The 15,590-nt window shown below is 42.5% G+C and overlaps 2 protein-coding genes across 9 annotated transcripts in view; one reads left to right on the top strand and one right to left on the bottom strand.

Moving 5' to 3' along the window:
- The window catches only part of LOC138751316 (palmitoyltransferase ZDHHC3), a 77,645-nt gene that overhangs the window by 4,853 nt on the left and 57,202 nt on the right, over positions 1–15,590 (bottom strand). For 2 of the 4 annotated variants that reach the window (XM_069913464.1, XM_069913467.1), the window contains exons 6-7: positions 12,328–12,450; positions 12,115–12,245 (exon numbers count right to left, since the gene is read on the bottom strand). In XM_069913464.1, coding sequence (XP_069769565.1) covers positions 12,115–12,245; positions 12,328–12,450 — 254 coding nt within the window. Of the gene's footprint in view, positions 1–3,012; positions 5,781–12,114; positions 12,246–12,327; positions 12,451–15,590 lie in introns of those variants that run through there. The other 2 variants (XM_069913465.1, XM_069913466.1) reach the window with 2 other exon arrangements.
- The window catches only part of tmem42a (transmembrane protein 42a), a 42,688-nt gene that overhangs the window by 25,119 nt on the left and 1,979 nt on the right, over positions 1–15,590 (top strand). Inside the window, exon 5 of one of the 5 annotated variants that reach the window (XR_011349813.1) lies at positions 4,534–4,697. The exons of 3 other annotated variants lie outside the window; for them this stretch is intronic. The gene's annotated coding sequence lies outside the window, so the exon portion shown is untranslated. Of the gene's footprint in view, positions 1–121; positions 4,698–15,590 lie in introns of all 5 variants that reach the window. One more of the 5 variants, XR_011349812.1, reaches the window with a different exon arrangement.

The following is a 15,590-nucleotide window of genomic DNA, read 5'->3' as shown; positions in this document are numbered from 1 at the left end:
AACTGTGCTGCCCATCTTCCAATACAATGTTGGTTACCCTTTACTTTCTAGATTCTGGGTGACCTGATGAGTTTCTTCAGAAGCCTAATGAAGCAATTTGTGGTCATGCTTGTTCCAACAGAGACCTTGGAACGGTGATCAAATCTGCCAGCACTTCCTAGGCACTATCGCAGATGCAGGAGGAATGCTCCCAGGGTAGAGAATGGAGATTGCTCATTCAACTCGCATTCACACCAACTGAAACGAGGAGAGGCTGAGGGACCACACACCTGTTTGCATTGATGGAATGGAGGTGAAGAGGGTCAAAACCTTCAAATGCTGGGAGTCCCTATATCAGAAGCTCCCCAGGAGTCAGTATATCAAGGCAATTGTGAAGAAGGTACACCAAAGCCTCTACTTTCTAAGAGGTCTGAGGAGATTTGGCAATGTTGTCAGATACTCTTAAACCCCTACAGGTGTACTATGGAAAGTGTACTGACTGGCTGTAATACAAATGCCTATGTTCGCAGAAGGCTGCAGAAAGTAACAAAACACAGCCGGTTCCAACATGGTCCCCATTTCAGAGATCCATGTGAGGCCCTGCCTCAAGAAGGCACCCAACATCATAAAGGGCCCCCATCTCCCTGGTCACAACCTCTTCTCTCTGTTACCTTTGGGCAGAAGGTACAGAAGCCTGAAGACCAAGATCTCTAGGTTCAAGAATTTTCTTTCCAACAGTGATCAGGCTCTTGAACCTTTCCTTATTACACTAATCATGGACTGCTCTGAAACCACAATAGGACTATCTGCACTACTGAAGCCCTTTTTTTGGACTATAACTAAATATTTATTAGCTATCTTATCTGTTTATTTACTCTGATAATTTAATTTTACTATTCACATTTTTCTTGACAAGTTCCGGTTGGGCTGCAGCCAGTAAGAATTTTGGGTGAGTGTATGCTAAACAATGTGTATGGCAATGAACTCACCATCATCAATTACTGAGCAGTGACTCTCCCCTGTAAAGCCCTTCATTCCAAGGATAATGCCACTCCACTCAAAGTCTGGGTACTTAGGTGACTGAAGGGTCAGCCAGGCAGGTTAGGAGAAGGTGCTCTCCCTCTGTCATCAACACACAGCATCCTCTTCCACTGGCTCCTCAAATCATTCCCATGACATAGCTCGGAGATTTAAGATCAGTTGGAATGTGGTCCGTCCATCAGAACCAGTGAAACTGGGGCCTCAACTGTGGGCAGGCGATGCACAGAGAGAGGACTCTCCCTGCTTATTCCAATGGAGCTGCATATCTTGGTCATGAATGGCATTGGTTCCTTTCCAGCAGTGGAATTGGTTCAAGTCCCAGATGTTCAGGATGGAATGACACCTTTGGAGAGTCCTACTCAGAGAAGCAGGCCCTTTGGTCCACCACTTGCATGCTGAGCATCAGTACTCATCTACACTGCGCCCATTTACCAGGACGGTGAGCAGCCTTCTATGTCTTGACCATTCAAATGCTCGTCTAGACAGTTCAATGCTGAGTCTCTGCCTTCACCATTCACACAGGCAATGTGTCCCAAACTCCAACCACCCTTTGGATGGAAGGGTTCACCCTCACCCTCCTATTTCCTCTGGATTCTGATACCTCTGCACTCTAAGTCCTCGGTTATAAATACTTCAATCTAGCAACCCCTCAGCCTTCTCTGCTCCAGGGAAAATAAGGCTAGCCTCCAAGGAGATTGTCCTGGTGAATGCCGCATAGCAGACGACAGCCACTGAAGTTTTCAAAGTTCAGATTTATTGTCAGACTACATACATGGCATCACATACAACCCTGAGATTCTTTTCCTGCAGGTGAGGCAGAATAACCACTTATTAGTAGTGCAAAAAACTGTACTCAAGAAGTATTGAAGGCAGTGCCTGCCCTGGAAGGATGGTTCAGGTTTTACGAGGTTTCCTCATGGGCCTCTATTGTCTGAGGTCTGTTGAGGAGCAGATCGGTGGAGGTGTTTTGCAGAAGTTCTGAAGTATCTGTTATTGTACCAAGTGCAAGGCCTACTCTCTCGTACACTCCAGTAACCAAGCTGATGATTGGAGCTCAGCTTCCTCACACCTACATTGAGAATGCAGCTCAGTGATTATGCTAGGGACGTCCATGGCACTGCTATGGATGTGCCCAGGGTTGAGCAGTTTTACCACATCCTGTAGATCAGCTTCACTCCAGTGGCAATCCTGATGTGTGGTGCAGCACTGAGGTGACTGATGAGAAGTGTGTTGGGGCAGTGATTGAAACTCTCAGCAAAGCTGCCTGCATTGAGGTTGGGTGTTGTGGAGCTGCTGAAGGCCATGGCTTGCATCCTTTTACAAACCAGATACAAGACAGGTAGACCTCTGCCGGCAGCTATGCTTGAGAAGACTCTAACAGAGTTGAAGACTTCGTTCTATTAAGCCAGAGGCAACTATGTACGATGTGCTCTGTGAATTTTACCTAGACTCTGTATCCACTGTGCCATCAAAATGACAAGTTCCACACTCCAGTTTAGGGGAAATGCTGTGCCACCACTGGCAGCAGGCATCCAGCAGTTAACAAAGTTAAGGTGAATGTGACCTGACTCCTCCCTCACCAATCAACATCACAAGATCTTAAATAATTCAAGAGTCATTGGTTTGTTCATTGCATGCAAATCATTTTTAACTTTGGTGAGGTCTGCAATACAAATACCCTTTTTCAAAACCCAACTTTTCAGTGTCCTTGCCCTGCCACCCTCAGATCCTGTTGAGTTTGAACGGGTTGGCCTGGACTAATATGGATGCACAGTTCTGGATTAAAGCTTCCCAATCTTCAGCAAATCTACCCTCCAAAGTTAACTCAAAAATCCACTATGATATACCGGATGCTTTCTGATTATTCGCCAACTCACAAACATCAAATCATCAAGAATAATGAATGCACCAATGAAGTGTTTTCATTGACCCTGATCCTAGTCAACAATCACTCCAACTAATGACAGTTCAATGGAAACACTGCACAGAATCTTTGAAAAATTATTTATTTGATTATTCCGTAGAGCACCCACAAATCTCACACAGTATTCTGGTTGCATCCAAAGCCAATGTTTAGACAAACACAAAACAGAATTTTCCCAAACTGCAGATTAAATATGCATGCTTAAAATGTCTCTTTTCCAGAATATACAGGATACATGGTTACCAGAAATAATTGATAATCATTTTTTGGCAATGCTGTAATACAAACAGAAAATCTTAAACCAACAACTTGATAGTGGTGTTTCTGGAAACAAATTAAATGGATAGCCTTAAAGCAATGAAGTGGAAAATCCTAACACAGTTATTTTGTCGAATTGAAAAAGCCAATCAGTTGGCCTAACTTGAATGACAGCAGCAGATGATGGAATATAACCCTTCCATATTCTAATACATCGAATGATTTTAAACCTGTCCTTTCATTATTCATTTTGAGAGTTTAATAGCCACATTGATATCACACCTCATTATAACCAATTTCTGGAAATTCAAAACAAAGAAAACGAGTTTCTTCTGCACCCCTTTCTAAATACCTGCCAATGTTTGCTGCACAGATTCTCTTTCATTTGTTCAAAACTAAATGTATCCATTAATTCACTATAACAACTGGCCATTCATTTCATCCTTTCAGCTTGTTGGACTCCTCACTCCAAAAGATATCCACATGCTGTATCCAGGCATGGCTCCCCTTCCACTGACAACAGTTCCATCATCAGTGTGCCTGCAGGGTGTTATTTTAGAATACAACCCTGTATGCATCAGTGCTTCAGCCTGTGTTCAATGAGAGCCCAATCATTCATTAGTACAAGCACTTTCCCTCTTTCCCACTCAGCAGCCAAAGCCAGCAGTGATGCCAACTAACGCAGAGAGCAGGCACTGACCGAATAGGTGACATTACTGGTTGCTTTCTGCATTGGGGTTCAGACATAACCACCAGCATGCATACATACGGTTGGGGAACAACTGTGTGATTTCAAAATTATTCCAAATTCCCTGGTTCATCTCCCCATGTTCCACCCCAGACATCATCCTGACTTTTGATGTAATGATCTGTGGGTGTATTTAATTTAAAAAATTGAAAATGACTCCAAAATCTCTGAACAAATGATCGCTCTACTTTTCCTCCACACATCAGCCTATTCGTCAATATCAGTAATCTGGACTGGTTGCAGCAGAGAGAATACAGTGCAGGGGTTGCTGGCAGTTGGGAACATCAGAAGCAAAGGGAACCTCAAACCCTTTGCTCTGAAAGCAAAGCTTAAGGTTCAACCCTGCAAATGTATCAGACGCAGGTGATGGACCTTCTCGGAACAATCACAGATGCTGACCAATTGAAGTTCCACACTGACAGTAACATATTTTTCTTGGGCATGAGGGCATGGATTGGTCAAGACCCTAACTTTAGAGTAGAACAAACTTCTGGGGGAGAACAATCCACTGACAACAGAAGGGAAATATTTAAAACCTTTTAAAATTATGATGTGTAGTTTTGAACTGAAAATTTGCCTGCAGCATTTGGAAGACTGCAATTCCCTAATGAGACCCAGAGACCAAAGTAAATTGGTGCAGGTCTGAACAGCATCCCTGGAGGGAGGAGAGAGTTAACAGCAACAATTCGGAGCGTGTATGCTCAGTTGTGTTCATCAACAGAAAGAAAATCAAGATAGGACAGACAAGTAAGTACAGAAGTGTGTTTATTTGTACAAATTTGTAATGCTAAGATGCAAAATAAACATATTAACAATCTGATATGGGGTGGCCAAGTAATACAGCTTTGGCACTGCAAGTGTCCACGTCACAATGCCTCCTCACCAGTCAGAATGATGATTATGGGGAAAGAGCATTGAAACCAGGAGGCATCCCTGACATTAGGCTTTTGATGGGAAGTTAGACTATTGTCCACTGACTGGTTCTGGGTAAACAATAGTATTTCTCACTCTGCTGCTTTGGCATGACATTGCACACTAAGCCACTAGGCCCGAGGCACATACTCCCAGTTCACTGTGGATTACAGGGGGAAACAGAACGGACAAGAATCTAGGCTAGGCTCTCCAGGTCTATGGACCAGCTTGGAAGCAAACGGGGCCTTGCTCATTATGGTTGGCTGCGTATCTTCGAGGTAAACCCAACAGCAATCAATAAATGACAAGACTTCAGCAACTGTTACAGACATAAAAGATATAAATCAATAAGGAGAAAAACCAGTCTTAGAAAGAACTTTCAAGGCTTATTACGACAACAATTTGAAAGTTCATGATTCCAATCTTGAATACTACCTTGAATTTCTGAAACATCTTTTATTTAATGTTATAGCTACATCTGCAGCCTTTCGAAGCTTGGTTTATGTCAGACAATATTCCAGTAGTGCAGGGTAAGGGACAGGGAAGATTGGAACAGAGCCGTAACTTCACAGATCAGAAGGCTGCAGTACATTGATCAATGGAGTGGACTACTTCATTCAAGCTTTCTCAAAGCATGTTGAGCCACCAGAAAGGATACAGTCTTGTGAATAACTAATGAAGCAAGTTACAATTCTACACATTTTAAAAGTAGTTTCCTTTAAATCACCAGTTTGTATTGGATTGCTGGCTTAGGGTGACTCAGACCACATACTGGTATGGGTCTACCTTCCCTTGGTCTGGAGTTGCAAATGGACTTAGCCATTCTACTGAAAATGGATGACCGAACACTGCTTTCATATTCATCCATTTTGTTTTTTTAGCCCATCTTCTCTCTTCCTTTTTCAACTGCTCTATTCCCTGGAAACAGAAATAGAACAGCTTAAATCAAGCAGGTCCAAACAAGGGAGGAGGACTCATTTCTACCCCATTTCAAACACCACACACAGAATCAGTAAGATTACTGTTCTTTGTTTTAACCTTGGACTCAATTTTCAATTTCAACAAATTTCAACAAGGTATGGATTTTTCTCTTTTCTGCCCCACTCCACCCCCACAAGTCAGCCAGAAACCTATGGCACAAGCCCTAACCAAGGCCACTGCAGAGGCTGCATACAGCAGTGAGGCCAGTGGTCAATTCACCCCCTCGCCCTGTAGAATGGAATGTCACTACAGGAGGGGACAGCGAGACCGTAGGAAGGGCAAACCACAGAACAGTACAGCAGGGCACTGAGATGCTATGCCATCAATCCAACTGCTGATTAAAGTTTTACTCCAAAGCACATCATCTTACAGCTCAGAAACAGGCCCTTCAGCTCGTTGTTCAGACTGACGATCGACCACCCCCACATACACCCATCTTGTTTTTTTAATTCTCATCACATTGAAGAATGGATGTATAACAGGGGAAAAGTACATCGGTATAAGAGAGCACCAATAGTTTTATCAGAAGATCGGAAGGAAAAGGCCTTCCAGAGCAGAGCATTATCCTTTCAAAAGAGCAGGACATGGAAAAATAGCAATTACATGATCAATAGCCATGCAATTTTGATTTACTTGCATTTATATGGCAGGTTTAATGAAATAAAATCTGATGTTGCACAGTTACACGTGGGTCAATGGCACAGGGTGCAGCGGGTAGTAACCAGTAACCTGGGCCTGATCCAAACCACAACCTGTATTGAATTTGTACATACACCCTGTTGGTGTCCCGCTGGGACTCCGCTTCCCTCCTACTCCCCTTGGATGTGTGAGTGGAGGGGTTAATTGACATTGTAAATATTTCATAGTGTGGGTTAGTGGTTGAATCTGATGGGAGCTAATGAGAATGTGGGGCAGTAAAGATGGGCTTGACGTTGGACTAGTGAGAATGGTTAGTTCATGGCCAGTATGTAAACAGGCCCTTCAGTCAACCATGCCCATGCTAACCCTGTTGTTCACACACACCAGGATTGTATCCTTTATGCTTGCCTTTCAAGCTCTAACTAAACACATCTTAAATATAGTAACTGTATCCGACTCGACCACCTCCTCGGACAGCGAGTTCAAGATAGCAACCACTCTCTTCAAACTTCCTGCTTTTGTTTAATCCACCATGGGAAAAGGATTTTGATGATATACCCTGTCTGTGGCTCTATTTTATGTATTTCTATCCGGACATCCCTTTGTTCCATCAAGATTAAGCCTATCCAATACTCCTATTCAGGTAACACCTTGGTGAATCTCCTCTGCATCCTCCACAATATAAGCACACCCTTCCAGTAGTGCAGTGACCAGAACTGCTCTCAGAACTCCCAGTGTGGCCTAACCAGTGTTTTGTAGTTGCAAGATAACTCCCCAACTCTTGTATCCCATGGAGAAACAAAAATTATAGCTGTGGGATCATGAGCAGACAAGGTATTCCTGGAGGAACTCAGCAGATCAGGTAGCATCCAAGGGTAGAAATGGTCAGTTAATATTTCTGGTAACGACACTTTATCGAGAGTGGTGGAAAACGAGGACCAGAGAAAAGGTTTCCCAGCAGCCTCCACATCCAACACATCTTCCTCTAACACCCACCAATTTCAGAGCAATTTCACCACTGGTCACATCTTTGCCTCCCCACCCCAGACTCCCTGGTCTGCTCTTTCCCCCCACCCTTCCATGCTCTTAGACACTTCCCACTCTAACCTCAGAAAGTGCAGAACCTGTCCCTACATCGCTTCCTTTATTTCCATCCACGACCATAGGCAGACCTTCCAGGTGAGGCAGAACTTTACCTGCACATCGTCCAACCGGACCTACTGCATTCGATGTAGGCCTCTTCTACAACGGTAAGACCAAACACAGATTGTTTGACCGCTTCACCCAATACCCTTGCTCTGTGTGTGGATATGAACTTGAACTTTCTGAAGGCAATCATTTCACCACCTCAACGATTCCTATAGCGACATGTCTCAGCCTCTTCAGCTGTCAGGGTGAGGCCATACATAAAGCTGAGGAACACCATATTCCTCCTGGAACACCTTAAACCTCATGGCATAAACATTGAATTTTCTAATTTAGGAAACCAAACCTTCATCAGGAGCTACTGGTGTCATAGGTTTGGACATCCATCCTCACTATCCACAACACCAGCATCTTGTGTGTTATCTGCAAATTGAATAATCATACCTCCTCATGATTGAATGGTGGGGCACACTTGATGCGCTGAATAGCCTATTTCCACTCCTGTATCTTATGGTCTACATTCATCAATTTTATATATATTACATAATACTAAGGTCCCAGCCTGCATGCCTATGGTACACCATTGGTCACAGACTTCCAATCAGTGAAGCATCCTTCTTCTACTACCTTCTGTCTCCTCCATCAACCCAATCTGGGATACAATTAGCCATTTCACTTTAGGTCCCATGTGCTTTAAACGTCTAAACTTGCCTAGCACATGGGACCTTATCAATTGTGTTGCCCATTCATATCAACAACATCGAACACCCTGCCTTCAATCTCCCTAGCTATCTCCTTAAAAATCTCCATCAATTTAGTGGGTCAAAATGTATCTCTCACAAAGTTCTTGCTTTTGCAGACAGATATTGGTTTTCAAAGACAGGTATGAAATGGTCCTGGCAGATAAGGTTAAGGAAAATCCGGAGATACTACAAGTACTTGGATTGACAGGGACTGATTAGGGATAGTCAACATGGCTTTGTGCATGTTAGGATGTGTTTCACCAAACTTGCAAGGTTTTTTTTGAGGACGACACCAGGAAAGTTGATGAAGGAAAGTCAGTGGATGTTGTCTACATGGACTTTAGTAAATCCCTTGGCAAGGTCCCACATGGGAGGTCGGTATTCAGGATGAGGTAGTAATCTGGATTGAATATTGGCTTTGTAGGTCAACCCAGAAAGTGGAAGTAGAGGATGCCTCTCCATTTGGAGGCCTGTGAGTATTGATGTGCCTCAGGGATAAGTGCCTGGTCCATTGTTATTTTTCATCTATATCAACAATCTGGATGATAACATAATAAATTGGATCAGCACGATTACAGATGACACAAAGTTTGAAGGTGTAGTGGACAGCGAGGAAGGGCCCCGAGACGCCAACTAACAAAGTAAGTACGCACATTTTGGCTTTTACATGCCCTGTATCCCTGTTATAGTTTGTCAAATACCACATAAACAGCGTAAATTTTATATGTTCTTTATATTTTTAAAAGAATTTTCAGTCGTATACGTGGATGGACGCAAGTTGCATAGGTCACAAGTCGGGAGTACCTGTATATGTAGGCAGGCTTTTTCCACTGAGTTTAGATGAGACAAGAACTGGAGAGTATATGTTAAGGGTTAAAGGTGAAATGTTTAAGGGGAACCTCAAAGGTTTAGGGACAAATGTTGAAGGGTCCAGAGTTTAATATACTTGATTCTTCATGAAGAGCGATGAGTGTGGAACAAGCTGCCAGATGGTGAATACGGGCTCGATTTTGACATTTAAGAAAAAATTGGAGTGCTATATGGATGGGAAGGGTATGAAGAGCTATGTACTGGGTGCAGGAAAATAAGGACAAGACAGAATAATAGTTTGGCACACACTAGTTGGCCAAAGGACCCATTTCTGAGCTCTAGTGTTCTATTATTCAATGGTTCTAAGTACATGAATGGCAAAATAATAACTAGGGAGAAACTACAGAAAATTAAAGATCAACAAGATCAACTCTGTGTGGAACCACAGGTGAGTGAGGTCCTCAGTATTTCTCATCTGCATTTGCTTGGAGAAAGGCAGAGGTGAAGGAGCTCGGGGAAGTAAACAAAGATGTCCATGTTACACAAGAGGAGGTGCTGAAGGTCTGAAAACACAAAGGTAGATAGATCTCTGGAGACTAATCAAAGTATCCTTGGACGTTATGGGAAGCTAGTGAGGGAATTGCAGGTGCCCTGGCCAAAATATCTGTATCATCATGAAGTGCTGGAAAATGGGTAATGTTGTGCCTTTGTCTAAAAAAGACTACACTGACAAGCCAGGGAATTAAGTTTACTGAGCTTAAGGTAAGGTACTGGATCATATTCTGATTGATTTTGGAAAGGCATGGACTGATTACAAGTAATCAGCATGGCTTTGTGCAAGGAAAATCATGCTTCACAAACATGGATTTCTTTAAGAAGTGACCAAGAAGATTGACAAGGTCAGGGCACTAGACAGATAGTGAACAGTGAAGATCTTTTAAGATTACTGCAGGAGATAAGATTGCAAAAGATGGTGACGACCTGGCAAAGTTTCCTGTGGGAAATGCCAGAGCAGTTCAATTTGAACTGCTGAACTTCCTTCATTCAGCACGAGGAGATGGAGAGCGTGCTGCACCATGAGCGTGACAGGAACGACAATGGATATTGTCTCCGTGGGTATCGTGTGTGAACTCAGTCACCCATGCTTTCATGCTGCTGAGCACAGGAGATTTGAGCTCTGTGTAGTAACTTGATTGTAGGGGAACATTCATCAATTTTAATGTTGTTAAATTATGAGATATATGGGCTGACAAAACACCAATGAAGCTGTTAAAGAGGAAAGTCTGCAGATGCTAGTTTGAATATGATACACAAAAGTGTTGGAGAAACTCAGCAGATCACACAGCATACACAGGAAGTAAAGAATAATCAACGTTTCAGCCCTGAGCAAAAGAAAGGCAGACACCTGAATAGAAAGGTGGGGGTGGGGGGGGAGGTTGTGGGGGGAAGGAGAGGAGAGAAGGCAGGAAGAGGCAGGGGGCGAGCACAGGCTAACAGGTAGGAGGTGAGAGGGTAAAAGAGAAAAAAAAGCCATGATTCCCTTCCCTCCCCCATCACTTCAGATCTTTTCTCTTCCACATTCCCACCTGCATTTACTTCTCCCCCTGTCCCTTCCTCCCCCACGCCCACCTTTTTATTCAGGCGCCAGTTTTTCTTATACTTGACATTGGTTACCTTTTACTTCCTGTGGATACTGCGTGACCTGCTGTTTCTCCAGCACATTTGTGTACTGCGCAAAGGAAGCTGACACAGGCATTCTAGACACACCCAATTAATTATTTACAATTTGTAAAAAAAAGTTTCCATCTAATGTACCAAGAATTTTTAAGTAATCAAATGTAATTTACTACACACTAACCAAACAGAAATTCCTAATGGATAAATACAACACGGTGGGTGGTGTTGGAACCACACGTGGAGCAGAAAACTCCTGCCCTGCTCAGCTGGAGCCTTTGTGCAACCATGCTCAACACTCAACAAGCTGCTTGAATAAGGAAGGAAAGAAAAAGAAGTACTGAGCTGGCCTTATTAGGGGATTTATAGGATGCAATGACTGCACTGGAAAGCAGGCATAATGAACAGCTGGGCAAACTCAAAGGGCCACAATAACCTATTCCTGTTCCTATGTGCTGGAGAAACTCAGTAGGTCACGCAGCAACCATGGGAAGTGACTTGCTGTGGATATTGTATGACTTGCTGAATTTCTCCAGCACTTTTGTGTATTGCACCTGCTCCCATTTCTTCTGCTCTTACGTGTCGTGTTTAGATGAATCATGTTCGTCTGCCATACCATTTTCTAGCTCACAGCACTGCAGAACAATTGACAAGCAAATTAAAACATGAAGAATTGATGCAAGTACTTGAAGTGATCTTAACCTCAGTTACAGTGACAAGAGGCATGAACTATGAAATTATCACTTGCCAGAACTCAGTTCTTTGCCAACCAGTGTTCCTTCTTCAGTTCTCCTACAGCCTATGAGGGATGAAAGTTTAAAATCCTTTGGCGCACCACAAGGGAGATTTTCCCTCAAAATCGCCACTCTGCAGTGCCCGTGCACAGGATGGATGCAAAGTCTGCCAACAAAACAGACTTCAAAATATGCAACTTGGTCATTGTGTGGCTATTAAAGCAAGAAATCAGTGCACCTTTTTTCTTCCTATTATCACCACTTCAGCCAGTGAGGTGCTCCCATTCCATAAGGAACAGCTGCAGTATAAACCATTCAGAATGATAGGTGGCATACTCATTCTTCAATAATGGCTTTAGCAATAGACCACGATCTTCAGCACGATGTTACTTTGTAAATATTACGGGAAAACCTGTTTGATTTTAAGTGTATATTGATTATATTTACATGAATCCTCTGGATGTACACAACTGTTTTTGAAAGGAGGGGCAGCGATAGAAAAGAGCAAAAAGTCCAAGTACTCACCGTCTCATCTGAGCAAATCGAATGTACTTGGGTGCCAAACATCACAGCAGTGAAAATTAGGAAGAGGAGTCCCTCAAAGCACAAAAGAATGAGGAGTATCACTGTAGATGGTGGCGAGAATGAACTGCATTCTGGGGACGAGAAGAGGGAAAACTAGTGCAATCACGTATACACATTGGCCCGCATTCATTCACAGACTTATTCAACACTCACCAGCTGGTTTTGGATAGCATTCTGCAACTCCAAGCAGAGAAAATACATTGTGAAATGCTGATAATGCAGCTACTTCTCTCCTGATTATCTGTATTGCTTGCGGATTTGAAAAATAACCTCTACCTATGTTGGGTAAGAATTATAAATCTTAAATTTCTCTGTACAAAGGGTTTATGGAATAATGATACTACAGAAATTTCAGCCATTCTCAACAGGGGTCACGGCCCATAAAATTGTTTTCTTTTTACCTCGTGTAACAATTTTTTTTTTTAATTATGTAGTTGGTAGGGAGAAAATACAAAAGAAACTAAAACTTGACTCCGTCACATATAAAATTTTGAGCAGAATCCTAAGGGGGCCATAGCCAAAAAAAAGAGTTGAGAATGGATGTTCTAGTTGATCAACAGTAAATAACAGTTCTTGATGACAAAACATTGTGATTAATAGTTTCATTTGATTACTTAGATGAAGTGAATGGTTCTGCCAGAGAACAAAGACATTCAATTCCTGTAAAACCATCACAAATGACAGCTCAAGATCATTTTCAAAATGCACTTTCACTGAATTAAAGCAATTTTGGGTGCTTGTTGCAACAGTTATGCTGAAGTACAAGTATGCAATGGAAAAAATGAGGAAACAAGGCCCAGCCAGGGCTCATGCCAGAGTAGACATGCTTTTTTTTCCCCAATGAAACAGCACGGTAGAGGGCTCTTCTGGCCCATACAATCCATGTCGCCAAATTACCCTTCATTAACCTTCCAACCATGAACGTTTTTGGAATGTGGGAGGAAACCCCCACAGATCATGGGGAGAACATACAAACACATCATAAACCCGGGTCGCTGGTGCTGGAATAGCATTGTGCTAACTGCTCCGCTTACCATGCTGTCCCACAGTAGTCTCAGTTCCCAGTGCTACTCCATGCCTGCACCTTGTGCCCTGGTACTGGGACACTACCCTGTAGGCACTTTGGCTCTCAGAAACAAAGAGCAATGCCCTCACATCGATCCATCAAAACTGAAGACAATATTCCAACTGAGGCCAGACAAGGGGTTATCAAGACAATTATAAAATCGAGCTGCATTAATCACTCTGTTAACCCTGTGACCTTCCCTTATGTCTGGGAAGAAAAACCTCATTCTTTGGACCTTCCTCTCCTACAAAGAGACATGATAACAAGAGGAAAGTACCAATCAGGGAGATTCTTCATATGAGTCATTATGACCACCTTTCTGTGGAAGGTCAGAACCATAGAACATTACAGCACAGAAAACAGGCCCTTCAGCCCTTCTTGACTGTGCCAGACTATTATTCTGCCTAGTCTCATTGACCTCCAGTCTGAAGCCCTGCATACACCTGCCATCCATGTACCTGTCCAAATTTTTCTTAAATGTAAAAATTGAGCCCACATTCACTTCACCTGGCAGCTCATTCCTTACTCGCATGACTCTCAGTGTGAAGAGGTTCCCCCAAACGTTCCCCTTAAACTTTTCCCCATTAACCCAACACCCATGTCCTCTGGTTTGTATCTCACCTACCCTCAGTGGAAAAAGGCCTACTCTATCTATACTGCTCATAATTTTGTATACCTCTATCAAATCTCCCCTCATTCCTCTATGCTCCAAGGAATAAAGTCCTAATGTGTTTAACCTTTCTCTGTAACTCAGTACTTGCAGTCCCGGCAACATCCAACTAAATCTTATGTACGCTCTTTCAATATTATTGATATCTTTTCTGTAGTTAGATGATCAAAACTGCACAGAAATTTGGCCTCACTAATGTCTTATACCATAACATCTCAACTCCTGTACTCAATACTTTGATTTATGAAGGCCAATATGCCAAAATCTCTATTTACAACCCTATCTAACTGTGACAGCATTTTCAAGGAATTGTGTACCTGTATTCCAGATTCCTTAGTTCTACCACACTCCTCAGGAGCCCTACCATTTACTGTGTACGTCCTACTTTGATTTGTCTTCCAAAATGCAACACTACTCACTTGTCTGCATTAAATTCCATCTAGCAATTTTCAGCCCATTTTTCCAGCTGGTCCAGATTCCTCGAAAAGCTTTGAAAGCCTTTCTCGCTGTGCACAACACCTCCAATCTTTGTGTCATCTGTGATATTGTTGATCCAAATTACATTATCATTCATATTATTGATATAGATGACAAACAACGATCCCAGCACTGATCCCTGCGGCACATCACTAGTCACAAACCTCCAGTCTGAGAAACAATCATCTACTACCACTTCTCCCATATAGCCAGTCAATTCCAGTTTACTTCCTCACCATGAATACAAGCGTCTGAATTTTCCTGACTAACCTCCAATATGGGGCCTTACTAAAGTCCATGTAGACAACATCCACAGCCTTTCCTTCTTCAACTCTCCTGGTAACCTTGAAAAAATATGATTGGTTAAACATGGCCTACCATGCACATAGCCATGTTGACTATCCATAATCAGTGCCTGGTTATCCAAATACTTGTACATCTGATCTCTCAGAACATCTTCCAATAATTGACCTACTCCTGATGTCAGGCTCACTGGTCTGTAATTTCCTGTGTTATTTTTGGAGCTTTTTTTAAACAACTGAACAACCTGAGTCACCTTCTAATACCCCACCACCCCAGCTGCAGCAAAGGACATATTAAATATTTCTGCCAGGGCCCCTGCAATTTCTACTCTAGCCTTCCTCAAGGACTAAGGGAATATATCGTCAGGACCCAGGGATTTATCCACCCTTATTTGCTTTAAAACAAGCACTTCCTGTTCATTGATATATACACAATAGTAGGTTATTTGACCTCGCTGCTTGTTTTCCTTACTTCCCTTGACTCTGTGCCAGTTTCCTGAGTAAATACTGATGCAAAAAACTAATTTAAGATCTCTCCCATTTCTTACGGCTCCATACATAGCCTGTAGAAAACCTTAGGATTTTCCTTCATATTTTTTGCCAAAGTAACCTCATTTCTCCTTTTAGCTCTCATGGTTTCTTCTTAAGTTTTTTATTGCATTTTGTATACTCCAGAAGTACCTCATTTACTCCTTGTTGCCTGTTCCTGCTGTACTCCCTTCTCTCTTCTATCAAACAGATCTCCAATATTCCTCAAAGATCAAAGTTCTCTATGCCTGTTAACTTTGTTTTTAATCTAACAGGAACATACAAACTCTATACTCTCAAAATTTCACATTTGAAAGCCTTCCACTTACCAAACACATCCTTGCTAGAAAACAACTTTCCCAATCTACTCTTC

The sequence above is a fragment of the Narcine bancroftii genome, chromosome 1 (genome assembly GCF_036971445.1).
Source record: "Narcine bancroftii isolate sNarBan1 chromosome 1, sNarBan1.hap1, whole genome shotgun sequence".
Lineage (NCBI taxonomy): Eukaryota > Metazoa > Chordata > Chondrichthyes > Torpediniformes > Narcinidae > Narcine > Narcine bancroftii.
Note: the sequence above shows the minus strand (reverse complement) of the source record. Positions and strands in the feature narration are given on the sequence as shown.